The 20171-nt window shown below is 41.3% G+C and overlaps 1 protein-coding gene across 2 annotated transcripts in view; it reads right to left on the reverse strand.

Moving 5' to 3' along the window:
* The window catches only part of LOC311064987 (nck-associated protein 5-like), an 89896-nt gene extending 71712 nt beyond the window's left edge, over positions 1–18184 (reverse strand). For both annotated transcript variants that reach the window (XM_084085116.1, XM_084085115.1), the window contains exon 1: positions 17560–18184. In XM_084085116.1, coding sequence (XP_083941242.1) covers positions 17560–17675 — 116 coding nt within the window. In that variant the 5' untranslated portion in view covers positions 17676–18184. The remainder of the gene's footprint in view (positions 1–17559) is intronic.
* Positions 18185–20171: the final 1987 nt, after the last annotated feature.

Consider the following 20171-nt stretch of genomic DNA (forward strand, 5'->3'; position numbering starts at 1 on the left):
GGTAAGCATGATGCCATCCTGATTAGCAAACCAATGAAACACACCACCCTCAATGTTCATCATCATCTCTCTACTACACTTCGACGCGTAGGATAATTAAATCACTGACACTAATCATCAGAGCCTATAATCTCACACTTCACTGAGCACAGGCAGATGGGTTCAGAACCCGGAGCGTGAGAGGGCTGTCAGCTCAGCAGCCTCTCTGCAGTTTGCTGGACATAATGCCAGCTTATTACTACCCCTTATGAACCCGCTGAGAAGTACCAGCCATCAATATAGACAGGAGACACACAGGAACTTTATTGCTTGAGGCAGACACTTCATATGAAGTTTTAGAGAGAGAACGAGAGTGAGAGCGAGAGTAAAATGAAATTTAGACGTGTGTGTGTGTGTGTGTGTGTGTGTGTAGAGATTGAGGAAACTTCTAAAAGCATAGCATGAGACCCTGAACCTGCTAAACACCTGAATTGACGGTTTAAAGATGTTGTTGTTATGGGGGGTGCGTGGGGGGTATAGGGGGGTGTTATTAGTATTAGTCTTGGGGGTATTATTCTCGCTGGTGTAGCTACAGGGATAATAACACCACAGTTTGTCGGTCATAATATCATAATCCTACAGATTATGATGGAATTCAAACAGAAATACATCTGCTTTATTCTTATCTCTCACTCCTCCAAGCTGGAACAGAAAACACTGACATGACCTGTCTGGAAACTGCAAACAGCAACAAAATAACTCTCTCCTCTCCTCTCCTCTCCTCTCTTCTCCTGCCCTTCCCTACCCTCTCCTCTCTTCTCTTCTCTTCTCCTCCCCTCTCGCCTCCTTCTCTCTCTCCTGTCCTGTCCCGTCCTCTCTTCTCGCTCCTCTCCTCTCCTCTCCTGCTCAAGACATTTGAATTGGACCTTGAGGGTTATCTGTCATTTTTGGACCAGGTTGACCAAATACCTAAATATCAAACACACCTCAGAACTGTTGCCATGGATACAGTTCAGTAAATTGACTGTGGTCCCCCAGGTCTCTAAAGATCCTCTAGGATTTCCCTATAGGCTACACCAAATGTCTTAGTACACAATAGCAGATCTACAAGCTCACAACATGTTGCAAGAGATCTGCTATTTTTGCTGAACGTTTGCCCCAGAATAGGGATGCTAGGGTTCAAGTGGTTAAGGTTCAGAGGCCTTTATTAAATTATGGCTTTACAATTGTGTTATGGCTGCTATAGCCTGCTAGACTTCATCAGGGCCCCATGAGCAAATGTTATGGCAATATTTTACCACATACTTAATTCATAAAGAAGGGGTAGTAGGGATAAGGAGTTCTAATTCTCTTCTGTCTCAGTCCCTCATCTTAAAAGTATGTCATGCAAAATAAATGAGTCAGGGTGGTCATGAGTGCATTCAGACAATACCAGCTGTGTGTAAACTGGTAAACATGATGCTAATAGTTTGTTTGTAACTTACACAAAGTCTGTCAGTGACTGACAAAAAAGGTGATGACATACAATATATTCGCGCGCACGCACGCACGCACGCACGCACGCACGCACGCACGCACGCACGCACGCACGCACGCACGCACGCACGCACACACACACACACACACACACACACACACACACACACACACACACACACACACACACACACACACACACACACACACACACACACACACACACACACACACACACACACACACACACACACACACACACACACACACACACACACACACACACACACACACACACACACACACACACACACACAGTGTACCAGTTAAGTTTTGGTGAGACAGAAAAATATGATTCACCACTGCCATCTATTGGTGGACTCAGAGATGAGCTAAAACTAGCCCTAACAAGAGCAAAGCACTTTGCCTGTATACATGCAGTGGGTGGTGACACACAAGTGGGTTATGGGAAATTGTCACAGGGTGAGTATTGTTATGTCAATGGGAGATGCCCAGTACAACCACAGTATTCTACTGCTGGTCACTGGGAGGTGACCAGTACAACCACAGTCTTCTACTGTTGGTCACTGGAAGCTGACCAGTACAACCACATTATTCTACTGTTGGTCACTGGAAGCTGACCAGTACAACCACATTATTCTACTGTTGGTCACTGGAAGCTGACCAGTACAACCACATTATTCTACTGTTGGTCACTGGAAGCTGACCAGTACTACCACAGTCTTCTACTGTTGGCCAGCGAGAGTTGACCAGTACTACCACAGTCTTCTACTGTTGGACAGTGGGAGTTGACCAGTACTACCACAGTCTTCTACTGTTGGACAGTGGGAGTTGACCAGTACTACCACAGTCTTCTACTGTTGGCCAGCGGGAGTTGACCAGTACAACCACAGTCTTCTACTGTTGGTCAGTGGGAACTGACCAGTGCAACCACAGGCTCCTACTGTTGGCCAGTGGGAGTTGACCAGTACTACCACAGTCTTCTACTGTTGGCCACTGGGAGCTGACCAGTAGAACCAGCTTCCAGCTCCACTGGAACAGCCGGGAAGTGGTGTCAGGTAGGGGGTTAGCACCATGCTCAAGGGTACCTTGATGCCAGTTGTGGAGTTAGAGGAGATCAGTTCACATGTTTTCACAGCTGATCTGGGATTTGAACATATAGCCCACCGGTCAAAAGCCAAGCTTCATCTGACACAGTTTAATCACAACTGACTGACTCACTGCACTAAGCCTCACATTAAGCCTATCTCAACTGTAAGTAGAACACTTTAAGTAAGACAGAATAAGAATTCCTTCATGCATGTAATGGAACTGCAGTTATTTAATATACAGCATTATTGACTAATACAATAGCCATAATATTAGTCAATAATGCTATATGTATCCATCCTCCATGTGCATATGGTAAGAGGCTTGTAAAAAGGATAAAACATTTCTGTCTTGATCAAATTCTTGTGCGGTGTAGAATCATAATCAGTACAAATCAAAATGCATTTCACAGGAGCTGCATTTCTCTATTCAACCCAAGAATATTCAAATGCATTCACCCTGCCAAGAACATTCTTAGAGCAAAAGGAGAACAATATTTAGTGGTTCGCAAAGTGGGGTCTGGGGATCACTGGGGGTCCTTGAGGGGGTTCCAGGGGGTCCCCAGCAACATGAGGAACAGTTTAAACACGTAAGCCTTATTTCATTTTTGTCTTTTTGAAAATAGCCAATCTACAAGCTCACAATGTGTTGCGATGCTACACGTTGTGATCTTGAAAAAACTAATTTTGTTGATTGATCTGTTTTTGTCTCATGCTGATCAGTGGTGTGAAGGATGTTTTCAAGCACAGATGATCATGGTCACCAATACTGTTTGCTCTTCTGACAGCTGTTATGACTTTACTGCAGCACATACTGTAGTACAGGAGCCCCCTCTTGTGGCCAAAATTATTATTACATTTGTTTAATTAATTGCCCTGAATAATAAATTCCCTGCAGATGGTGCTGTTGGATCAGTGTCAGCAGTTTGTTTTCAACCTACTCATTAACACATCCTCTATTTTTTCCTGTGTGTTCTATTTATAGATTATAGCATGATGGTGTTGTTGGATAGTACAGAAAAGGACGAGTCAGACTCAAAGTGTGGATGGTATCCAAAACAATCTGAAATACCGTATATGCTAAATGTTTACGTGTCTAACTTTTGGAAGCATCCAAACATGCCTTACTGAAAAGCTGTAGACCTTTTATTATATATTAGTCTTTCATTTATTCCTTCCATGGTAGAGCAAATACACGTGACAGATGTTTCTGCAAGGTCTCCATGCTGTACTGTTTTACGCAAACAAAACAAATATCTTCTTTGTAGAAAAAAACATTAATCTTTCCATAACTCGGTAACACATGAAGGATCTGGTCTAGTAAAGTATATGTGGAGGTATTTAAATTACGTATACCGTTCACCCTATATTGTAGCCTACCCTAAATTATGTGCAGCCCTTATTGGATGCATGATTTTGTGATGAACTGATTATGTTTGTGCCTTGAATCTCACATAGAAGCCTTTCTCTGTTTGGATGTTTGAACCATCAATTAATCACTCAGAAGCTACAGTAGATGTGGATTTGCAGTAACTATGAGGCATTGCCATGGATTAGCTGTAATCAGAACATGAAAATGGTTACTAGTTACTAGTCATTGTAATTATACTGTAGTCCGCTACATGTTATTAATTTAAGGTTATTTACTGACGTAAATTAATTAAACAAGCTCAGGGGCAGTGCTGCTGATGAATGAAAAGAGGCTTGTGTCTTCTGAACGCTGAACCAGTTCCCAATTTCTATAAACCCTGAATCCAGGAGTTTGGCGTCACACAGTTTCATTTGCTAACTGGCTAACAGCCCTCCCAGATCACCCAAACTATACCTAAACTTCATATTGTCAATGTCGGACAGAAATCTTGTATCTCCATATCTCATCTTTTATGTATTTTCATAAACGAATGCCCTATTTTATACTTAATTTTAATTGACTGTCGTGCAAAAGCAGCGGAAATAGGCAATCTACAGTTGTGTGTTGTGTGCTTGTGATCTGCTTGTATATCTGTATATATTTTGAAAATCTATTTAGAAAATCTTTGAAAAGTTTTCCCTATAATGACAAAAATGCCCAAAAATAGGGACACCAGGTTGAAAGTGGTTAAGTTTGTCTGTGAGTTTTATAAATATTGAACAAATGAAAAGTATTAACAAGAGCTTGTGACTCAATATTATTTAGTCACATGCTCTTTAGTACTTTTCATTTGTTCAATATGTATAAAACTCACAGACACACTTACTCATTTTCACTTTCAAGGTTTCCACTTGACAGTGGCGATATATATCCACCTATAGCCTATCCTTGCATATATAAACATTTGAACCTTTTGCTACCTCAACTTAACCACCTATATTGTAATGTCTTTAATGTTATACCTCAATCTATTATAGGTTGCTTCACTCGCCTCTGGCAGTTCACACAATTCAGGAGCCACTGCTGTAAGAATATCTGACTACTCAGCACACTTTGATTATGAGATTTCAGATTTTTGTGTAATTTTTCTTTTACCTATCATTTTCTTATACTGCAGCTTTATATGCTTTTGCTGGATGGTTGTTGTGAACAAATTGCAAATTCCCTGTTGGGATCGATAACGTTTTTCTAATGACTCCTTAACGGGCAGTGTCATACCCACAATGCATTGTGCGAACATCCACAGCCGAGCTTGCCCACCTAAATTCACGTATAATGTTAAAATGGGTGAGTTTAGGAATTACATTAGAGATGGTTCAATTTAGCACACTAATAATCACTATGGAGAACTTTTAGTTAATTTTTCTATTTAACATCACACTGTACTGCTCTCAGTTGTACTCTACCTCGCGCTCTATCTCTAATGAACACAGCACTGCAAGTATTCATGATACACCATTATGCCCAGGGTCTAACTACTTTAAATTCTTAAGCTTTGTACAACATAATACAGTATAATACCACTGTTACGCCTGCTAGTCCACTGTACACTTCAGCTAGCCTCCTGTCCTTGTCCCATACATGTCAGCATGTATTGTCAGCACTCACCAGTGGTGGAAAGTAACGTACTCATGTACAATTATGACTGAGGTACTTTTACTTCACTTAATATTTCCATTTATCAATATTTTTGATTCTTCTAATCCACTACAACTCAGAGCCAAATGTACTTTTTACTCTGATACAATTACCTGACAACTTACTAATAGTTACTAGTTACTTTGCAGATTTTGATTGAAAATACATCACAATACACCGGTAAGACCCATTTTGATAGTGAAGAAATGTTTGCCTCAGGCTAGGCTAGCGGCCTTGCTAGGCTCCCAGCATGAGGAACACCCAAAATAGCTGGCATGTTTAGATTTAGGAGGGGAAAGTAGTGCAGTGTAAACAGAGTAATTAAATGTCTTCCTTTGGGCGGGGGGTAAATTGGTATAATCAAGGCAGCGGTGCAGCCTGAGGCATTGATGTTGGAGAGAATTAGGACAGGGGAGCGTGCTCCATCCAGGCCCCCTGGGCATTAAACGAGTACATACTCACATCCTGCTGATAAACACACAGCTCCATCATTAGCTGTAACACACAATAGGGGAAATAAGTTGTGAAGTAAACTTGTGTGTATCTGTGTACGAATTGTAGGGCTCTTTTCTTTCTTTTTTTCCCGCAGTAGATCTGCGGGATGCTAGCCATCTATGAGAAGGTCATTGTCGATTACTTGCATGTTTTATGTCATAGATATGTAACGTCACAGATTACTGACGTCACAGGCAGGCACTGTCCAAGATCCACATTGGAGCCACACTGTTCCCATGTGCATCCCGAGATCCACACGATTAAGACACTGAACCCTCAACTGCTCCCGATGAGCAGGTTGGTGCCTTGCATGGTTGCCCCCGCGGTTGGTGTGTGAATGAGTGGATGTAATAGACATTGTAAAGCTCTTTGGGGAAAGGTGCAATAGAAATGCAACATGTAATGTGTTGACAGCTGTCTCGTGTGATTCATGACATCATAACACACTGGACCACTGCTGTTAATAAAACAAACAGTGTCAACAAACCAGCCAACGGCTGTTGGAACATTCAGCAACTTGATGTTTGAAGAATGGTTAGTAACTAACTAACTAACTAACTAATGAAGTTGCTTGGTTGCTTATTCACTCACCCATCTAACATCCAACTGATCTATTCAATGTAATTCTCTGAATCTTTTATGTATTTATTATTATTCATGGAATAAGTATTGTTCATTTAAAGTTTAAATGAACAATTAAAGCATCATCCTTCATTGTTTCTCTACAGAAATAGTCTTTAGATATCTACAGTATCTATCTATTAACACAGATGCAATTTACAGCACAATACTGCTTCAGTAAAACAACTTGATCGTCTTCCTCTCCTCAGAAGCTCCACTAGAGCAGTTGGGGATAAAGCTACAATCCATAAGCTTTATGTCCTCTCCCGAGAGGTAATTGTCTACGCCAGGCCAAAAGGCATGGCCAAGACTATGTTTTGCACCTTGTCTGGGACTTGCACGACTGGGAGAATAAACATCTACCACTCAAACTAGAGGGAATCCTCTCTTGGTCAGGCGAGTTAGGTTATCAACAAGGTGTCCTACCTGACACCAGCATGTAAATCACTCACTCCACTGCAACTCAACTGCAATAAATCTGAAATCCTAAACATTGGCCCAGACTCCCTCACCCGCTCCACTCATGACTTCTCTCTCAACATTGATGGCTCCATTGTCACCACCTCCAGCCAAGTCTGCAACTTTGGTGTCATTGATTGATTGATTGATTGAATGCTTTATTAGTAAGAAATGTAAACAGCACGTATGTCATATTCAATAATCAACATAGCATCCTGGACCCCACCCTCTCCACCTTCCAGTCCCATGTCAACCAATTCACTAAAACTGCCTTTTCCACCGCCTTCGTCCCAGCCTATCACACACTGCTGCTGAGACACTCATTCATCACATCACAACTCGACTACTGCAATAGCCTCCTATACGGCATCACCACCAAGGTTCTCAAGAAACTACAGTGTGTACAAAACACTGCCGCCCGCATGCTCACCAGAACCCGATCCAGGGACCACATCACACCAGTCCTGACCTTCACTGGCTCCCAGTCAAGCAAAGAATTTTCAAGATGATCACCACCTACACCACCTGTACAAGGCCCTCAACAACCAGGCTCCCCGGTACCTCTCTGAACTCCTCCAACGCCACGCCCCCTCACGCTCGCTCAGGTCAGGTGATGCCAACCTCCTGGACATCCCCAAGACAAAGAAACAAACCTGGGGTGACACAGCCTTCTCAGTTGCCGCCCCCTCCCTATGGAACTCACTCCCAGCTCACATCAAAGCTGCCCCATACCCTCGCCACGTTTAAAACCACACTCAAAACCCACCCTTTCAGACTCCCATTCCCTAACTTATTCTAATACTCCTTTTCTACCTTTTATTTCTATAATAGTTTTCTTTGTGTTCTTAGTTAACCTTTTAAAGCTAAACCTAATAAAGTTGTTTTTTATTTTGTTTCTGTTGTTTCTGTAAAGCGACTTTGAGTACTTAGAAAAGCGCTATATAAATTGTATGTATTATTATTATTATTATTGTAATAACATGTTTCAGTGAAAGCGTACTGTAGAGACCACTACCAACCACTTCAGATGTGCTAGTTGTAATTGTATTAACATACTCTACCATACAGATTGGTTAAAATAACGTTATATTAATTCAAATAAAAATAAATAGCCGTGCACAGGAATAGCATTACTCACTTTCCTCAAAGCTGATTTTCTGGAGATTCAAACCAGCAACCTTCCATCTAAACCACTCTGTAACCTTGAGGCTACAGATGCACAATGGTCGTATCCAGTCTCCTAATCAAATGCATTAGACATTCTGCTTCATGGAGTGGATATAGTCACAGACAATGTCTATTTACTTGCCCTAAGCTACTGTACATCCACTGCTGTTTAAAGGCCCATATACTGTGCATTAAGGTCAGGTCAGCCATGTTGTCTCTAATGTTCTGCAACTGAATTATTGGATGGGCCCATTTCTGAGGCATTCAGCAAACTAGGGTTGGATTTGCTTATGGGAGGGATGATTTTGCCTCTGATTTTGATATCCCCCCTCTGGTCATTAATTTATATGGCCGGTGGGGACACCGTATGTTTTATCCCTGCTTGTGGTCAGACTGAATTAGTCTACATTTCCTTTTTGGAAATGTAGACTTTCTTTTTTTTCTCCTTTCTTTTTCCTTTTTACAAATCAAACCCTGCAGCCAACACTCTTCTCCAGTGATTACAAGTCTAATCAAATCATTTCAATTCCTATATTATTCTCAGAAATATAGAAATATACTGTATATATTTGAAATAATCAGGGCAATATATAGGATACTATATACATATATAAATATGATTAACGACCATTAACCACCCTATAAGTACATTAGTATCGCGACTTGTGGGCTTGTAGATCGGCTATTTTTGCCAAATGATCACCTCAGAATAGGGACACTAGGGTGTCAAGTACGCGAACGGCCTTTTCCCATGCTGTTGATGCGCAAGGGGGCGGGTGGGGAGAGAGTCAGCGCACTGAAATCAAGGCACAGACTACTGTGTTGTTGACGGACAACGGTTATGAGAAACAACAAAAATAAAACCTGGCAAAACAGTTGCGTGCATTAGCGCAAGATGAGAATAAAGGTAACATTCAGTCTAAATGTCCAGTTTGCTAATTCACAACTACTACTACTTTTGTATTTGAAACTTTAAATTTCTCTAAATATTATACACTTTCAGGACAGCCTAAATACAAATATCATTTATGAAAAGGCTACAGTGAAGTCGGACTGAATAACATCAAGTACTATCAAGTGGTTAAGTCAAAAGTATACCAGAATCATACAGAACAATGACAGGAGTATTTGGAATGCAACAAAGTTTAGAACTTCAGTTCAAATGGAGTTAGACTACAGACACATCCATCCGCTGTTACTTTCAAACGTACTCAGAGAGTTAAGTTTGAAAATCTCTTCTTGTCGCCAAGCTACACCGCCATACTACGGAATATAAATTAAGCTTAATGCCTCCCTTAGACACATCTAAAGACAATTCACACATTTAGAAAGGACGAGGTCAATATTCCTTTGGAGATTATTTCCCCATCATGTTCAAAAAACTGTATTACAGTGAGAACAGTGCCATATAAATGCACATTGATTGCATGTCATTATTATTTTTTTAAGACACATTCAAAACAAAAACTTTACACAAAATAGTAGCATTGTCAGCCACAATGTGCATGCGTACTACATGACAAGGTAACCCAACCTAATCCTACATGACAATGTCCAATGACCCTACATATGACTAGGGCTACAACTATCGATTATTTTCTTGCAATTATTCTATCGATTATTTTATCAATTCATTTAAAAAAAAGATTCCTCCCCAATCCCCACACACGTGTGTGTTGTCACTGCTGTTATATCCTACTGACTCACCTGCCAGTGAGGAGCCCCTACCGGGCGGACGTAGAGCCTTTGTCCTACTCCTCCCGCCCAACCCTCCCTGCTGACAGGTGTTGCCCCAGCCCATATAATACATGCAGTGATATCACCCTCCGCGCCCGGCGGCTTCCCTCCCCCGAACACGGGCCAGTTGTGTTCATATAAACGCCCGTCAAAGACGAATGCACCACGGTGGAATCGAACCCACAACCTCCGCCCGCAGTGGTGGGCAGGCACTTTACCATTGCGCCACCCGAGTGCGAGAATCTCATGTTTATTTTATTATTTTTATATATCAATAAATCCATGTGAAAAAAATGCGAATTTAATTTTTTTATTAATCAACTAAATCTATTGGTCTGATTAACCATTTAAGCCCTATCTTATTGTACAATGATGTCACACAAAAATACAATCAGCTAGATCTACTATCTATGGTACATTGAGAACCACACTGATTTAAACAGTATCTAACACTGTTGTGACTCTGTTTTACATGGTAGGATGAGAGTGGGTAGAGTCATTGACCCTGCATGTCTCAACTTGTAGATAAGAATCCCTGGGTGGTAGAACACAAAAACCGTCTGGAGCACATGGCTTTTTATTTTAATCTTACAATTCTTCTAATAAGGGATTCTATCTACTGTATGAGTATTTCTCTTCTGAGAGCACTGGGCCACCGGCTGAATTGCACAGTGCCTCAACGACCCCCTTCTGTGGGCACAGCAGAAACAAAGAATAAGTCAACATAAAAGCAAACAGCTGTAAATCTGTTTGCCTTGCTTGGATTTGTTCTTTCGCCAATAAGATTCTAATACAGTATGTAGTCATCTACAGCTCTGTGAACATGGTTGACTTTGTAGCATACTGTACACCAGACCTAAGTTGCTCAAATGAACTGAAAATGTTAAATGCCTATGGTAAGAAGGTACCCTGGGCCTGGATGCCAAGGCATTCAATATGGTCATCAGTGTTGAAAGCAGCTTTGAGATCCAATAGAATTAAGTGTATGTACAACAGTAGCAGCGGTAGGATTTACATTTATGGTGGGCACGCAAAAGTGACAGGTGGGTGGACACAGGTCCCTCCCACTGCAATGTCGTTGCCTTGCCATAAAAAAAGAAACAACTCACCAATACTGCAACGGATGACCAAAAGCCACACCAGTGTTGGCAATCCAATACAAACAATAATTAATTCAATATGATATGCAACATTTGCAATGTCGCAAATTATTCATTCTCAACTCACCACACTAGTAGGCTTAATGCTACAGTAACAGGCCGATAACTACAAACATGTGTCCTTATCAAGTAATTTAAAAATTACACTAAAGTTACCAAATCCGTTCTTGGTCATATTATGTTCCATATAGTGCAACCAAAAGCCTGAGTCCTCCGCCCACATCTACTGTATAGGCTACAGTATGAGACCATGGGGTTTGCCCTTTGCAAAATTGCATCACAGTGAGGAGATTTAGGTGAGAGAGCTTCAGCTAGCAGTTTTTATTCTTTTGATGCTGGAAAATAGTCGTTCAACACTACATTCTGTTATTGGGGTCTATACTAGGCCCCTCTTTTCTCTCTACACCAAATATCTTAGCTGAAAATAGCCGAATAGCTCGGAGTCACAACGCTGCGTGTTGTGAGCTTTGGTTAATGCCTTTAAGAAAGTACACTACTCATGTCCATAACCTCAATTAGGCTCACAACAATATATCCTCTGCTTGCTTTTACAGCAAGATGTTGCACAAATACATGCTTGTGTCAATTTACATGTAAAAGCCCCCGCCTCGCCCACAGCGACAGAGAAACAGGCACTGCTGTTAACACATATAATCGCCAAGACAGCAATCAGATGAGCGAAAGCGGCTAATACACAAACATTGTGTATTGTGTGGGCTACACCAGTGGTTCTCAAAGTGGGGTCCAGCAGGGACCTCAGGGTTCCTTGAGGGGGTTCCAAATGGACCCTTACAGGTCTGTATCTCTGAGTGTGTCAAATAAAATCGAATCGACTCTTGCGGGTCCATTTGTACACTCTAAAGAGTTCATGTCCATACACTTGTATCAGTTATTTATGTACTATGTGCTGTATGTGTAAAGATTTTCTCCCATTTTTTATATTGTACTGTATTACAACATGGACTCACACATCTCTGTATACAATCTACATCTTATATCCTTGTACAATTACGCATTGACAATAATGGATAAATAGCCTGTCCAGTGTCACATACTATTAGTATGTGACACCGGGCTTTACACATTTTTGGTTTCTAGTTTGCAAATATGTATCAACAGTCTAACATTAAAATGAACATAACAACAGTGTAGCCCCAGAGCCTCTTTCCGTGTATATGAAAAGACAAAACAACAGAGCATGGTGAATGTTTTCTCCATAAATGGCTGAAAATGTGGAACACATTTCCAACAGAAATCAAATTAATTCCACAAATACAAACATTTTGCAACAAAGGTTAACCCTTAGACCCCTAGGGTCCCTATTGTAACATTTGGTGAAAATAGCAGATGTACAAGCAAACAATCTAGCATATCAAGTCACCTCGAGAACCGCCTGACCTGTTCACACTATAGTTTTTTTTTAGGGTTAGCACATGGCATGTGATCTGCCTATGGCAAGCCTAAATACAATGGCAAAGGGTAAAGTAAACCTGGAGTGCTTTGTGTTCACAATGCACAGGTTAACTCATTAAGATTCTACAAATGTCTTTTAAATCCTACAGTTTTATGAAAAACGTATGTTGCTACATCAGTGGTGCTCAAAACTTTTTCAAGTCAAGGACCTCCAAAATGATATGAATTTGGCTGCGGACCCCCCATCTCAAAATATTTTGTTCCAGGATCCCCCAGAAGCAAAGATTTTAGTTAAAAAATGTCGCTTTTTAAAAATATATATATTCCAAAAATTGCACAAAACTAGATCTACAAGCTCATAAGCACGAAGTGACGTGCTATGAGCTTGTATATCTGCTATTTTTGAATAGCCAAAGTATAAAATAATGGTTAAAGTGGTTAAAATCTAGAGTGACACAGATGCTTTCCCGGTTTTAATGGGTAAACCACAACATGGACTAGAAGTGAACCGTACTCAGACCACCTCCCGAGGTGGTCTGAGTACGTCTGAGTACGGTTCTCTTCAGAGGGGTCCGAGCTCTTCTCGCGTGTTCACATATGCACAGAAAATAGCTGAGTCATGGTCTACTTCAGGGGCTAAAAGTGTGAAAACACCCTAAAAACCCAATTGTAATCTTCAATTCCTAATATGAACAACATCACAAGGAGCCAGCTGTAATTAGTGCAAAGGTCAAACCTGCTGTATAGTGTTTAACCACATAAACCCTAGCGTCCCTATTCCAGGACAAACATTTCGCGAAACTAGCAGACAGTGGCGGATTTATAGGAGTTGAGGCCCATGGGCTAGAGTAATTTTCGCGCGTGCATGCATGTGCCCCCCCCGCGCGCGCGCGAAAATATTTCGCGGTTTTGGGCGGATTGGGTTCGTTTTTTTTTCGTTTTTGGTTTCTTTATTTCGGTTTTAGGGTTGACATTTTTTTTTTTGATCATAAAAAAAAAAAAAAAAAAAATTATTAATGTTTTTTTTTTATTTATTTTTTACCCAAAAAAATCGGAGGCCCCCCCAGTTGGAGGCCCGTGGGCTCCAGCCCCCCCTAGCCCAATGGTAAGTCCGCCCCTGCTAGCAGATCACTGGTCTTTCTCTCTCTCTCTCTCTTTAGTTTAGTTTAGTATTGTTCAGCCTGCAAGAATATAGGGTATACTCTAGAAAAGAGAAAAACACTTTGATTGTTATGGTACTAATACTAAAATAACGCTACATTAAATGTTGTGTGATCACATGCATACTAAATATTTCATAATATTATATAAACAATAAAGGTATCGTTTGGATAGGACCGGGTCAGCCCAGGGCCTGCGGTGGGGGGGGTCTCTATTCACACATGCAATAATAGTGGAAGTGGAAGTAATGAAACTATCTCAGGTTTTATTAAAAACTTAATAATCACAACATGTATTTATACACCAGCTATAGCTGCATCATAAACAGCACAACAACACACAATGTTCTTTTTAAGGGAAGTTATTTTTGACATTTGTTTATGCGGCTGCATGTGTAGGAGATTTAAAAAGAACTTTACAAACGAGATGTACTGTAACTAAGAACAAAGCAGTAATAGATCAAATGATCCTGATAAACACATATGGGCCTTGGGGTAATTTAAATCATGGGTGCATTATAAGTCCAACTACATAATGCATGAGTTGGAGAGCAGAAGGTGAGAGGAAAAGGAATAAAATTCTATATCGCTTTTCTCCAAAGTGTTTTAATCACTCACCCATTCACACACTGACAGCAGAGGAAACCATGCAAGGCAGTGAAGGCACCAACTTGCTCATTGGAAGCCGTTAGGGGTTCAGTGTCTTGCTCAAGGACACTACAATAAGCGGCCAAGAGTAGCCGGAGAATCGAACCGGGAACCTTCCGATTCCAAGAGGGCCGCTCTTCCTACTGAGCCACTAATGTACCTCATGGGGAATCGTGATGCAGAGTGCCGCCATAGAAATGTTTCATGAGGATAAAATAAGGAGTGCTGAGCTTATATTCTCAGTTATATAAGCTCAGTCATGCTTCATTAAGCGGTTGTATTACACAGTAGACAGGCTGCTGACAGCGACACTGCCTCTGAATTTCACAACATTAGACCTGCATCTAATTACGGTTTGAAATAAGTGGGGTTTTGCCCTTTACCGACCTATTGATCCTTTGTGTTCTTATCAGCTGACGGCTGCATTTTGTATGTTAATCTGCTAATCAAATGATGGTGCTGTCAGTTACATTTATGTTATGCATGTAGGTGTAAAATGATGAATTGAATAATCGATCGACAAGAAATGAATCAGATAAAATCGATGTTTACAACTTACAATTCATAATATGAATGCTTGTGTTTGCTGAATATCATCAAAAACAGAAAAGTTATGTTTATGACTGGGTAAACACATGAAACTATTTCAAGATGTTTGTTTCTGTTTACATAACTTGGTATGAGCATTTACACCACCATTCACCATTCAGTGAATGGTCCAAATCAATGGTTTTCAACTGATTGTAAGAGAGGGACCACCATCCTGACTAAGAATCAACCTGAGGACCACTGTTGTGTCTGGTGGGGATATGGGCTAAGATTAGGTTGTTTTCTTTCCTTGAGTCGCACAGAGTCTGTCTATTCTTGGCTATACAGTGGTGGACAGGGACAGTGTCTCACATCATGTTCTGGTTTCAGCATTGCCCTGTACTCATGCTTCAGGTACCGTTTGTCATATGTAGTTGTAAAAGGTACATGATACATTGCTGTTCCTGTAAAGTCGTAAACTCTGACAGTCTGTGGATCTTAAAGGATCTACACCATGAATTTAAAAAAAGATATCATATTCAATATCATATTGTTTATGTCCCTCAAACGTTTTTCAAAAGGTTTGAGCCTAAATCAAGCCTCAGATATACTCATTCCAACTAACTTGTCTCTGGCTTATAAAGCACTTTTACCTGCAATACCACATTGTCCTGATTTGGCACGTGGCGCTATTGAGCCAGTTTATATGCATGTTATCTCCTGGTTCTGTGTGGAAAAAGTAAAGGAAAAAAAACGGGATTGTACCGCTAGTGACGTCACTTTCGGGGGCAAATCAGTTTGGCCGTTTTGAGACCAATTTACATAAAACCCCAGATATGCTGTGAAAGCCTGAGTGTTCAAAATGGGGTATTTTTGGGGATAGAAGAGAGGTAGGGGAGACCAAAAATACACAAAAAATAAGAAAAAGTTAGAATTCATGGTGTAGTCTCTTTAACAAGCTGATCTGCTTCTCTAGTAGTTAAAGCTTGAAGTACTTTTGGAACTGAAGCACATGCCTCCTCAAATGACCTTAAATGACCACTGACTAACTTAATATAAAGGTATCCTTACAAATCAGGAGTGTGACGAATAAACAATGCGAAAATGGGTCACAAATATTTCACATCAAACTATTAATTTGGTTATGCCTCATTCATACAGTTTGATGCATTCATTCGCGGTAACATAAATCGACCTAGTTTCAAAACATAATTAATTAAAACCATAATTATAACCAATTGGCATAAGGACTAAATTGGGGAGAAAAGGGTGGTAAACAATTGGCTACTGACATTTCCAACACCAGGTTGAACTTTGTTGTATGATGAAGAACTGAAGTGAGCTGAAATTAGATGAACTGAGATGAATTGAAGTGGACTAGAGTGGAGTAAACGTGGACTGGACTGAACCAGATTGCACTGAGTCAAATGTCATTGATCTTCTTGTCAAACGAACAGCAACAACTGAAAATTTCAAAACCTGTCATTCTCTCCCTCAAAGCATCTAAAGTTATTGCTCAGAAGAAGAAGAAAAGATTTCATTTAATTATTCATCCAGGTCTTGCCTGTCTACCCACGCCTGCTCCATCATAGCCTCATTTCAGTAAACTGTTGCATGATATCTGCCAGGTCATTATGTATATATTCACTGTTGGGAGAAACCTTGTATCTCCACACAAAAGTAGTAACAATAGCAGGGCATAAGTACATGCCCAAATCACCAGCTTGAAAGTATATGTCTGTCTGTGCCTGGATTTTGTAAATAGTGAACCAATGAAAAGTATTAACAAGAACTTTTTACATGTTATGGAAATGTGAAGTATTTACAGATCCTAACTGACAAAGCAGAACACACATGTTGGTGTATGGACTCCAACATTTACATTTAACACAGAGAAGGGGCATGGGAACGCACACACACACACACACACACACACACACACACACACACACACACACACACACACACACTTATAAACATATATATATATATATATATATATATATATATATATATATATATATATATATATATATATATATGCAAACAATAATTAATACATAATACACAATAAGACAATTAACCCCACAATAATATCAATATCTTTTTAAAACATTTGTTGTTAAAAATACAATTATTTACAATTGTATTGCTATTTTTAACCCCAACCTTAAATGCTTAATTCTAACCCTGGACCCATGCTGAATCTTTCACTAATTGTAACCTCAGCTGTACACATCTTTCTTAGCCATGAAAATTACCCTTTCCCTCATGGGGACCTGCAAATGTTCCCATTGAAAGTTTGTTTTGACTTACTATTCTTGTAGCTAGCGCACACACACACACACACACACACACACACACACACACACACACACACACACACACACACACACACACACACACACACACACACACACACACACACACACACACACACACACACACACACACACACACACACACACACACAATCTATCTCTCTCTCTCTCTCTCTCAAGCACCAACCCTCCCACCCAGCTTGATATTAACAGCGTGCCCATCATACTTTACTTTACCTTGCCCTGTCACTTCCTCCTGTGTGCGTCCACTGAGAGTGAGAGGCTTCAGTCCAGGCTGCAGCACACTGTGTGGTCACCGCTGGGCTGCACAGCACGCATGGTCTGCACAACATCCACTACAACACAGCGCCCACCGACAACTCCTCAGCCCACAACACAGACTCCGTGAAGTGGGTCAGTGATGACAGAGGCAGGCCCACGAGAAACCTGGCATCCAGGCATGACTGCACCTTCTCTCTGCAGCTTGCTGCTATCCACACAAGGAATTCCACTGGTACCCGGTGGGAAACAAATCCATGAGGCTGTTACATACACACACACGCACACACACACATACACACACAATGATGGAGGAGAGAGGAGTTGCTCCTAGTAAAAGATAAACCAGCACACAGCAAGCATCACTGTCTCAGTCAACGACTCTCTCCTTTCTTCTCTCCCTGCCTGATTCACTGCTCTATCGCTCTATTTCTGTCTTTCCCTCTCATGCTCACTCATACTTCCACATCATTGCTCTCTCTCTCTCTCTCTCTCTCTCTGTGTGTGTCTCTCTCTCTCTTTCAGCCCCCGTGCCCTGCAGTGGATGTTAACATGTGTTCAGGGTGGGGGATGGGCTGACTGCTGACTTCATAGGTGGCACACAGTAGCGCTCTGCTTCCTGCACGGAGGGTTCAAGATGCCACTGACTGCGCCAGCGTGTGTTTGGGGGCGCCGCAGCACGACACTCTGCCAGGGCAGAAAACCACAGCAGCTGGACTCACAGAATGTCAGGTGGCCTCATTTTCCTCCCCTGAATTATCCTGCTGTGGTTTTCTTTAAAACATTTTTTTTATTTGATGAAAAACTGTACGCCATCTCGACCAATGGCGGATCGGTTTGAATTATGTGACAAACCATCTCAACAAATGGGGGGCTCATAAGAGGAAGGGGGGGGTGAATTGTGACAATGCGATGTGGCGTGTGATGACGCATTACCATGATAAAATCACTGTCAGCTTACTGCAAAGCACTGCCGATTAATAAAGGGGGGGGGGGGGGGGGGGGGTGTGGGCGGTTACGAGGGTGTTTTTTTATGATCCAGATTAACACTTCCACCTGCCGTGAGGAGGGAAGATTTGAGACACGAGGGGGAGGCAGAGATGGAGTGGATGGATTGGAGACAGACGGAGAGAGAGATACATCATAGAGAGAGACAATGATAACAGAGAGAGAGAGAGGGGGGGGCTGAGAGAGGGGATGAGAGAGAGGGGACTGAAAGCAGTGGAGAAGGAGAGCAAGGAGGAGGAATTGAAAAGAATGAATATAAAAAGGAGGGAGATGAGCACAAGAGAAAGGAAGAAAAAGGGAGCAGGAGGAAATGAGAAAGCAGAAAGAGAGCAAAGGACAGAAAGAGAGGGATATGTTTGTAGTATTTATAGAAGGAATAAGCTCCTCTATTTCTGTACTGTCACATGACCTCCCTGCAGTCTGAGATATCAAATGAATATCGTGTCATTATCACTGATCTACACAAATATGATGATGATTTTTATCATTCGAAGGAAGATTAGAAAGCTTCCGAGAGCCAAGCCAAACAGTAGTTCTTATGGAGGCTGATGAATAAATAAATACTATAGATTAAGCTTATTTTCTTGAAAATCTTTGTTGGGGGACAGTTAATCAAGGAAATGAAGTATTAAACAATCATTAGAGCAATTAGACAGAGCCTCTTGACCAACGAGGTTAACTGAGTGGATGAGGAGAAAGAGAGGGGGGGGGGGGGGTAAAGAGGGAGTGGGAGTGTGAGATAAAGACAGACAGAGAGAGAAAGATAGAGACAGAGATGGGGAGAGAAAGAGAGAGGGAGGGGGTAGAGAGGGAGAGGGAGAGAGAGACAGACAGACAGACAGACAGAAAGAGATGATGAAAAAAGACAGTGGGGGAGATAGAGAGGGGGGGGAGTGGTGTAGAGGAAAAGAAAGGGGGAGGGGATCTTTTGGGAAAGATGTAATTGAATTGTGTTATTTATAGTTTTATTACCAGGGAAATAAAAACAAAAATGGCTTGCTTGTCTACACCAGAAGAGAGGACTCACAGTGAGCTCTTACATAGGAAAATGGTTCAGAATATGCACCAAAAAATGTGTTACAAAAGTCATAAAAGATGAAAGAAGGTCCAAACACTGTAGCTCCCTTAAGTGCAATGTATTGTCACCTCCACCAGCAGTGATGGTTTGAGCTAATGCATATTAATGCTCTTCATCAGGCTGTTTTAAAAGTCTCCACATGGATAGCAAAATCTGAAAAGATATTACCTCATGGGGAATTTGTTCTGGTTCCCAGAAATTACAAGGGTCATTTTAGACAAAGTTCCAATTAGAAAAAGATCCAGGTTGGGGTTTGGATTAGGATTAGAGGGGTTAGGGTTGGGGTTTGGATTAGGCATTTGGGGGCCTCGTTTAAAAGGTTGGGTGAGGTGAGAGTTGGGCCAGTAACATTGCTTTTGAAATATCAACAAAGATAGTAAGACGATTGTGTGTGTGTGTGTGTGTGTGTGTGTGTGTGTGTGTGTGTGTGTGTTGGGACCAGGTCACCCCTGGGCATATGCTGTGACCTAGATTAGGGCCTGAT

This window comes from Gymnoscopelus microlampas (assembly GCF_963454915.1).
Source record: "Gymnoscopelus microlampas genome assembly, chromosome: 17".
In the NCBI taxonomy this organism is placed as follows: Eukaryota; Metazoa; Chordata; class Actinopteri; order Myctophiformes; family Myctophidae; genus Gymnoscopelus; species Gymnoscopelus microlampas.